The sequence below is a fragment of the Phoca vitulina genome, unplaced genomic scaffold (genome assembly GCF_004348235.1).
Source record: "Phoca vitulina isolate PV1807 unplaced genomic scaffold, GSC_HSeal_1.0 scaffold17, whole genome shotgun sequence".
NCBI lineage: Eukaryota > Metazoa > Chordata > Mammalia > Carnivora > Phocidae > Phoca > Phoca vitulina.
Genome location: NW_022589720.1, coordinates 24,432,678 through 24,442,497, shown reverse-complemented (window position 1 = coordinate 24,442,497; position 9,820 = coordinate 24,432,678). Strand labels below are relative to the sequence as shown.

Sequence of the window (9,820 nt, the reverse complement as noted above, 5' to 3'; positions counted from 1 at the left end):
GGGTCCTTGAGACAGCACATTGCCCTTCCTGCCTACACTAGCATTAGGTCAGGGAGGTCTCCTAGATCCTGCCGACTCAGCTTACCTTGGGGTCACAAAGAGCTGGGGGCACAGGAGAGGGGTTTAGCTCTAGCACACTGTGCATATTACCGTGCAATGGACATATCCTTCAAAAACATGTGTTTCTAATACCATCATTCCTTCCCATGGGTTTCTGGTTCCCACCAAGTTAACTTCAAACCCAATGGCAAAAACCCCACAAAAAACAACAAAAATCAGCTGCTATGGTATTAGCGACCCTCTGTGTTCTGGTACTGTGTGACTTTTCCAAACCTAGTCCTCTTCAGGGAACCTCTGCTGAGATGAGGAGCATTGCTTAAACATCCCTCTCTCTTCTTTCTTTCCCCTGCTATTCTTTTTGATTTCTTATCTCCCTTTATCTCAATCCTACCAATTCCTAAACCTCTGCTTAAATATCCCTCTCTCTTCTTTCTTTCCCCTGCTATTCTTTTTGAATCTTATCTCCCTTTATCTCAATCCTACCAATTCCTAAACCTTCCATACCCTCCTCCACCTGGCAGAAACAGTTTCCCCTTCCTATGAACACTTGGATCTCTATCTCTCTGAAGGCATCTCCCCGCCACCTTCTGGTGGACACTATAGCTAGGAGTTTATGGCAGCCCTTCCTCCTGGACCATGAGCTTCTGGAGAGAAGGGAAGATATGTCTATTTGGCTTACTGTCGGATATTTCATGGCACACACTGGATTGCCCACTGCTTGAACAAATGAATGAATAAATGAAAAATCTCCTTTGCAAAGCTATGAATTCTCTCAGTTAAAAAATTATGATATAGCCTCTGTAGAAATAGGAGGCAGTTTAAAAGAGAACAAGCATATGAAATATTATAGCTCTGAATATGCTAAAAACATTTTATTTACTCATAGTATCAGAATGCTGGAAGGATTTTATCCTTATTTCCCTCTGGTCTGGCTCTTACTTTTTCTTTTTCTTTTTTAAATCAGAGATCCATAGACATTTTTTTTCTATGGGAGTGAAATAAAGGATGGAGATTTGGGATGGACAAAAATATAGAACTGTCTTTTTTTATCTAAAGCAATTACCATGAGGAAAAACAGCTTTCTTCTTAATACAGCAATTCCATAAATAACAGTAAAATTCTTGATGCCCCAGCAGTAAGAAGTCTTCAGGGCAGCACCAATGATGTATAATGCTGGCTGGGAGAAACTATTGTTTACAAGCTAATTGTTGTATAACAAGTTGGCTTTAGTTAGCTGTTTGAGAGGTTCAAACAGCAGATTTGGAAAGATAAAGTGTGTATCAGCATGTACATTTTTTTTTAAATCTCTGATTAAAAACAATAGTTTGAGAGAATTGAAAAAAACAAGTTAGAAAAAAACAGTTTATTAAGTAATATCATATAAATAACTTGTTACAAAAATTGATTTGCAAAAGGCATATTTAACTCTTTGTGAGAAATCACTTTTTAAATTGCATTCTTTTCAAATGTATACGTCTAAGAAAACAAAGGAAAATAAAAGAAGCCATTTCAAGGAGCGTGGCTTTGCCATTTGACTACCACAAAAGGCCCGGCCACACTGAGCTGTAAGGTAATCATCTTACCTCTCCTTCGAATACAGGAAGCTTTCTCATGTAAACTGTGAAGTTATGAAAATCTCCCCAACTAGAAATGTTGATGAAAGCTGAGCAGTGGTTGTTTCTATCAGGTGTTCTCATTGCCTCATAGAAGAACCATATGACTGAGCATTACAGCCAGCAAATCTTCAAGGGTGGCATCAGCTTCAATTTATACTTGGGAGTATTTTTAATTAAAAACAATCAATACCAAAAAGCTTTTATTTTCTGGGTTTAAAAATCACAAATCACAGTAGGAGAATGCCAAATTGTCTTAGCTTGGTACTACTGAAGACGCACGTAGCATTTATTATAAGGCCTATTCTTAGGCAGTTTACTTTCAAAGCAATGAAAAGAATCACAAACAAAACAATACGGTGGTTTCGAAGCGTTCCTACGTTTCTTCCGAGCAGATCAGTTGGTTTGCTACACAGCATTCTCCCTGAATGCCTTAGCAATTCTATACATTTGATTCCTTAATAAACACTAAACTAATAGATCATAGAAAACTAAAAGCTTATAGAAGGTGCCTCTAGACATATTTACATAAATAACATAGTCTCGCAAGAAAGACCAAGATCTCATTATAGCGGAATGCTTTTTCCACAACACTGGATCCATGCCTCATTTGTCAAATTAACCCCATTTGAAGAGAAATTTGAGTTTGTGGTCCATGGGTTTTAAAAAAAAAAACTGGAATTAAGCAACTTGTAAAAGCTCTTTTGAAATTAATCTAATAACCCAGTGGCTCTCAGGCTAAGTGCCTTGGTCCTGTCTGAAATACAGTGGGTAATAGGCTTTGTTTCCATTTGACCTCCTTTTGGCACTTTCATCTGCTGGCTCTGTCGGGCTAACATTCCCCCCAAATTAAAAAATGAAAATGCATCATAAATAAGGTATTACAAAATGGGGAGTAGATTAAAGATTGTCTCAGCAATGCTTAAATTAAATTGACGATGCAGAGACCATAAACTTCTGGCTTTAAAAATGAGCTCTTTATTAACTTTTAACAAGTGTGTGAGTCAATGTATTTCCTTTCTAAGAGGGTATTCCTCTGCACACTGAATATGATCAGGGTCTGATTTTTTTAGTAGAAAATTGCCCCTTTAGAAAACTATTCCATAAAGATGCCAAAGGGAGATTAAAAATGCTGCAAACATAATAGTCACTGAACTTTTAAGGAGACCATACTGTGATTCTGTATTCTCTGGAAAAGAAAGCTGCTTGTCGGACTTTGGAAAATAGTTCATCTTCCTGAAGATCCATACACTAAGTCTTAATCTTTCCACTCTTAACAATCTGATAGAGGGGCCTGGGTTTTAGTGTTAAATGTAAATGCTTGACTGTTTAATCCTCTGCAACAATTCAAAAAAGATTTCATCTAGACGAAATCATAAAAAATAAAATTACACTAAAACGATCCTTTTTAGAGGATACCTTTCAAAATAGTGGGGGGATCATGACTTTCTAGAGTGTTCTTCCCAAGTAATTACATTGCTTTAAAACTAGTGACTAGGGTAAGATAATTGATTTGGTGGTTTGGTTCCTGGGGAAAATGAATTTAGGTGTGCCTGATTTAAATACTTAGTTTGGGCCAAGAACCAACTCTGTTCTTCCCTTTCAGCTGCATACTTTTATGGTCCTCAAGTATGTAGAATTGAGGAATTCTTAATTCATAGTTTATACATTTATCTCCAATGACATACCCATTTCAAGGCAAAGCATTTGATGGAAGGTATTGCTCAGCAAATTAGGGTATCTAATATTTATGCACTTAGAAATGAAAGTAATGGAAACTTTCTAAAGTTAATTTGGATTTGTAAATTTTGGATGCTTCTAAGATATTCAACTTTTAAGAAATTTTTGTACAACTTTTTTGGAGCTCAAAATGAACACTAAGCCAGAATTTTTTTTTTTAATGAGTTAAAATTGAATTGCCAGGTTTTGTTTCATTTGAAAATGGAGTCAGTTTGTATCTGAAACTCCCTTCACACAACTAAACTGTAAAGCTAAGAAAGCTCTGTAAAAAACATTTATTTACTGTGCCCAGAGCCCCTGTCTTATGGTTCCATGGAACCATCTATTCTTCTCTCCCATTTGATTTCATTTTTTATTTGGGGACAAATGTTTATGCCTTTTAGCAGAAAGTGGCTATGAAGTGAAGGGATTGTAAACTTATGCAAGGTAGTTTAACATTTTAAAAATCCCAGCTTATTTTAGGGAACATCTTGGTGGTTTGAAGAAACCCTCTCCTTTGAATGGAGGGGAAAAAAATTTCAGAAGGGGCTCAAAGTCCTTGAAGCAATCCACAGAAGTGATCTGCTTATAATTAAGGAATTTTAGTTTCATAGTGACTAAAGCAAATATTAAATTTTACCTCTTCCCATTTTCCTTCCATCCTTCTTGTCACTAACATCTAATATCAGGACAGAGACTTTGTGAAAACTGAGCTGAAAACTAGTTTTTTTCTCCAGTAATCATTCATGTTGACTGGGGTCCTTGACACGATATCTTGGTGGGAAGGAAGTGAGACCCACACGGAATCATGGAAGTATGGCTCTCATTATTTCCATGACATCAGAGAGTATTAATTATAGTAAAATATTTACAGGACGCTAGTACTAAATATTCAGCTCTAGTCTTAAATTATCCAATTTCTTAGAGATTCACTTTATCATCAGGTTTTGTGGTAAGAGATTAAGCAGTAATTTCAATATTTAGTCATGTTAACTTGTTCTTGGCTCACTGTACCATCTTCAAGGTGGGATAATATACCCTGCCAATTGTATCTCAAATGTTCCACTACAGAACTACTTACTTTCACTTATGAGGAGAGAATAAACCTTACCCTTAAACATTGGAAGTTGCTAGTGTCGACCCTCAGACATTCCAATTAACCCAAAAGTTCAAAAGGAAGACTTCTGATGATATCTTTCTTTTTACAGGACTGTCTTTCTTGATACAATTTATTACATGATGTGAAACATAAGGACAGAGAGCTCTTTGATTTTACAGTAAGTCATGTGGTTAAGGTGGTGTTCTATTGCTATAAATAACTAGTTCTTACTAATTAACTTTACTATCTTTTTTCCACATTTAACTGTGACTATGATATTCATTATAAGTGAAACCCTCCTGTAGTATTTTGTTTGCATTCCTGTGTGTGTGTGTGTATGTGTATGAAGAACTAACAAAAGAAACCCCTGAACACATGAAATACTTGTTAGTACACAGGGAAGTCCATTACAAAATAGGAAACCATTCGGTAACACAAAGAAGAATATGGATATAAAACTTTTTCACTCTAATTGGGTAACCCAAAAGACTACATTTCTCTTATTTTAACGTGCCGTCTTTACTTCCTGGGTAATACACCTATTTAAAACTTAACAACTGTATGTTTCCAAATAGAAAGTATGTACTAATATGACAGTAGCCCCAAATGGAAATAACATTATCTGTAGAAAATTAACATTAATTGAAAATAAATCCCTAAGACTAATAATTGAAGTCAGCATATTCATAAGTACATAATATATATTTATATATATATGTATATGTATATACACAGAGCCTGGGTTTGCTTTTTTTTTTAAGTTTTCAAAACAACGATGTTTTCATTACAGTACTTTGGAAATTTCTGATGACTGCACAATGTAAGATTCTAATGATACAAATCATTAGAACAGCCATACGAAATAAATGATTTGAACCTACCAAAAGGATTAGTTCAGTTCAGTTGGGTCCTCTGGAAAATAACTATGATGCTAATTGCATAATTAGAGAAATAATAGATTGGATGGCTTGTACATTACTTTTCCGTTGTAGTTTGAGACCATCACTTTATCATTATAGTTCAAAGACAAGGATGGCAAGGTTGCCATAGCAACAGAGTTAAAAACAATGAAAAAATATTAATGCTTTTGAAAGTCAACTATCATTTTAATACAATCTTAAACACTCTTATTGAAGGGAATCACATTTTTCCCTTCGTAAGCGTCTTCCAAACATGTACTATGTAGTTTTTCACTATGATCTCAACAATATATCTATATCTATCATGTCATATAAATATATAGATGTTTCCAGATGTGAAGGACAGGGTTTCAAGTTCAAGTGTGGCTGGCTGTCATTTCCCCATTAAACTCTGAGGGCGGGATTTGAGTTTTATTTAATCTATCTTTACTAATGCAACTTAATTGTGTACAAAGTCTCTGAAGAGTATGAGTTATTGTACTTCACGCTGCTATTTTCAAGTATATTAGAATAATACTGACAACAACTACAGACAAGGAGTTAAAATTTGTCTCAGAAAAGTTCCTTCAAGAATTTTAAATAATTAGACTTATTTGTAGTTAGCTTACTGATGGTTGAAATAATTTTAAGTGATCTGTGGTACATTTGGTGGCCCAAACTTTAAAATATGCTAAATATTTCCTTTGTCAACATCATTAGCTATTTTCCCTTTCTCTTTATATGGTACAAGGGCAAACTTTCACAGGTTTAATATATAATAAATTATGAGTTAGTGGCAAGGAATGAGGTATTACATTTTGTTTGTTGTTTTCCAACGTTACCATTTAATTTGCTTCTAGTCCAAAAGAGGAACAAGAATCTTAAAACGTTGGTGGATTTGATGATTTGAATAGTCATTGGTGCCGGATAAAGTTCTTGAAGAACAAAAAGGATGGGCAAATGCCGTTTTAAATTCTTTGCGACACACCCATAATACACACCCATCTATATAGTTCGTTATCTCCTTGTGAGCTGATATACCAGGACCAAGTTCACAGTTGTTCCTCCCTCACTCCTCTTACTAAAACTATGTATGTATTTTTATCATTAAAGCACAGTCCCTCATCCCATTAGCCTGTGAAATGTACAGCCAGAGCGACCAGCCGACCCCAGTCAGTGGAGTGTAGCAGGGAGACCAGCCCAGGGACACTGAGCCCGTCCGCAGCTCGCCCTAAGAGAACGAGGGAAAATACCACTCCTGGCGCTCTCCTCCAGCACGGGGCCTGCTGGGCTGACTGACATGGTTAACTGGATGCGCTAAAAAATAAACATTTGCCTCTTGGAAGCTCATAAAAGTGTACTAGAAAAAAGTCTCTAACATTGGATCCACACCGGCTGCAGCCATTGACGTTTGGAACGGGTAGAGCAGAGAACCCTTCACGGAGTGGCGGATAAAGTAGAAAGAAAGAGCCACTTCACCTATTTTCGGTGTCGTACTGGAAAAGGAAAAAGGCAAAAGGCAACGCATTAGGAGTCTTTGTCACTGTCCACGCCTCCGTACATGTCTGCGAGCTTTTTGAACCGGGGGCCCCAGTCACTAAGGTAGTCGTAGTCTTGGTCTCCATCCGTGGTCACCGACTCCAGCGAGCTCAGCGAATTGGCCACCGAGCCGGTGCCCTCGTAGGCGTAGGTGGCCAAGGAGTCGTAGGGCGGCGCGGTGGGGTCCGTGTCATTCTCCTTTAACCTTTGGTTAATGAAATCCCGGACGTCGGTGTTGTCGCGAGCTGCGGGAGTCCGTCGGGGTAGAAAAAGGGCCTCGGGCACGATGTCCCTGCGTAATTTGCTGTCCTCTATGGCTTCGGGGTTCCTCAGGGTGCCGATATCAAAGGCCTGGGTGTCCTCCTCGCCACCGCCTTCGTCGTTGTAACTGACAATGTTGTCTCTGATGTCCTCTTTGGAGATGATCAAAGGTTCTTTTTTCCGCTGCCGCCTCAAAGCTGCAAACAACACCACTGTCACTGGAAGCAGAAACAAAGCAGAACGGGGAAGGGAAAGTTAATTCGCCGCCCAATTAATGTCAGCAAGACACACCGTGCCCCAATGTGAAGTTTTAAAACTTCTCTAGGAAACTGCAGACTCAACTTTTATTGCTTTGAGGTTGCGCTTGCCTCCCTGCGTGATCAAACCAGGACCCTCCCCCAAAAAACCAGAGTAAATATTTGAAAGAGAGTTACGATTTAAGTAGAGGATAAAACACCTTCATATTTTGTCAGTAGTTCCCTTTTGCTTTGAAACGGCAAACTTGTTTTCAAGGTAAGGAAAAAATAAAATAATAATAAAAAAAGCTCAAACAGCGAGAGTGCGGCAATAAGAGTACAAATTATGCTGAACACCTAAAATGCTCTGAAACTGCTTATAAGCACAAGGCTGGCACCTTCGGGATGTGTTGAAGGTTTGCATAACTCCACAGCTAAAATAACTTCTGCACTATGCCTTCTTCTTCTTCTTCTTCTTCTTCTTTTTCTTCCCTGGGAGAAGTGTAAAATTAGTTTGAAACCCAAAGTAGAGATGTGAATGTCTGCATACCTTTCTATATAGAAGAAATATGATTACAGATAATACCTGGAGAGGCCCAGATACAATTCAGAAAGCCGTTCTGGACTTAAAGATCAGCCCATTTAAAAGGGGGCAGGTTATAAGACATGCACCAGCTTATTTCTGTTTGAGCTAAACAAAATAAACACATTTAAGAGGGAACTTGAAAAAATTATTTCAGAGGTTCATATCCTGTAAGTTTGTCGCCTGGAATGTTCGTTCTTTGGATTTTTCCTCCTTAACTCAAATTAGAGGCAAAGCAAGGATTGTGTTTAACGAGCTCCTAATGTATCTTCACAGCTGACTGGGTCGAACACAGCTGACTACCTGTAGAGAGACACATCTCTGAATGGACATACGGGTGGGAAAATAAAAACACAGTGACAGATTAGAGAGGAAATGCCATCCGGGGCAGAAAATGCATTGTTAAACTGGGTTGGTCCAGGGGTGTTTACTACAGGAAGTACTAGTAACGTGTTTTTACTTTCTCATCCGTAACATGGTCCAGATTTTATGAGCCATAAAGATTGAAATACTGTAGTAAGGATTACAGAATAATGGCTTTTGGTGACTATGTATATCTACCTATATAATGATGGATATATGCATACCCAGATATCTATATATTAAATTTTCAGGTGTTAATAGTGTTATTAATAATTGGTTATCTATCGAGAGAGTTCTATATGCCAAGCACTATGGCAAGTGCTTTCCATACTGAATCTCATTTAATTATCACAGCAGCCCTACAAAGTAGGTACCTTCATTTTATAATGTATATATATGTATTATATAATATAGTAACCATTTTTCATAGAGGAAATTGAAGTTTAGAGATGTCCCATATGCAAACAATTGAAATCCAGGTCAGACTAAAAAGCCAACACTTTTAATCACCAAGCATGTTTGGATTATAGACTACTTCTAAAGGCTATCCACTGTTGCCATTTCAAGTGCGTGGTTGTGTAATTGTACACATTCTCTCTTGCTGCCAAAGAGCATCCTCATGCCTCATTTGTCCCAGCCATTCAGGGCGTTTATGTATTTGTCCATTCACGAAATATTTATGCAGTGCCTACTCTGTGCCAGGTCCCGTTCTAGGCACTATCGGTGCAAAATCTTAATCAGGAGGGGGGCAGGAGTGGTGGTGGGGGTGGATGGAGACTGACAACGAACAATGTGTAGCATAAATAAGGCAATTATTAGAAGGTGATATGTACAGTGTAAACAAAGAGTAGAGCGGAAGGAGGAGGGTGAAGAGCACTTCTGTGTATGACTGAGGCTGTATATGCTTTGTAGGAGGAGATTGCCTCATTGAGGAAGTGACATTTGAGCAAAGGTGTGGGGAGTCAGCCAAGGGGCTGTCGGGTGAGGAGGACAGAGCTAGAAGAAAGGCCCTGGGGTGGGAGGGTGCCTGGAGTGTGTGACAAACAGCCAGGAGACCCTCCGGCGGGACCTGAGGGAGCCCCGCCCGGACAGGAAGGGAGTAGGAAAAGGCCATGTCATCTGGGGCTTGGAGGCTTCTGTATGTCCTCACTTTACCCTGAGGTGCTGGTGGGTGGAAAATTGCAGCGCTCTGGGCAGAGGGATGTTCATAATCTATCCTTTATGCCGGATTCCAAGTGTGACCAATGGCAAGGATTTGCAAAGCAGAGGATTGTAACTAAGGATGGCCTCTGGGGATAGTGAATAGAATCAAGACTAATGTCTCCCAAAGCATTCAACCTTTATGTACCACGGTTCATGTCATCATTTAAGGCAAGAGAGCAGGCATTTATCACTACCTAATTCTGCCCCAGTTTAAGTGATCTGTATCTTTTGTTTTGGTCCTTTGC

General features: G+C 38.5%; 1 protein-coding gene across 3 annotated transcripts in view; it reads right to left on the bottom strand.

Annotated features, from left to right (window-relative positions):
- Window positions 1-1,480: 1,480 nt before the first annotated feature.
- Window positions 1,481-9,820, bottom strand: part of CDH6 (cadherin 6) — a 124,731-nt gene continuing 116,391 nt past the window's right edge. For all 3 annotated transcript variants that reach the window (XM_032415144.1, XM_032415142.1, XM_032415143.1), the window contains one exon: window positions 1,481-7,408. In XM_032415144.1, coding sequence (XP_032271035.1) covers window positions 6,918-7,408 — 491 coding nt within the window. In that variant the 3' untranslated portion in view covers window positions 1,481-6,917. The remainder of the gene's footprint in view (window positions 7,409-9,820) is intronic.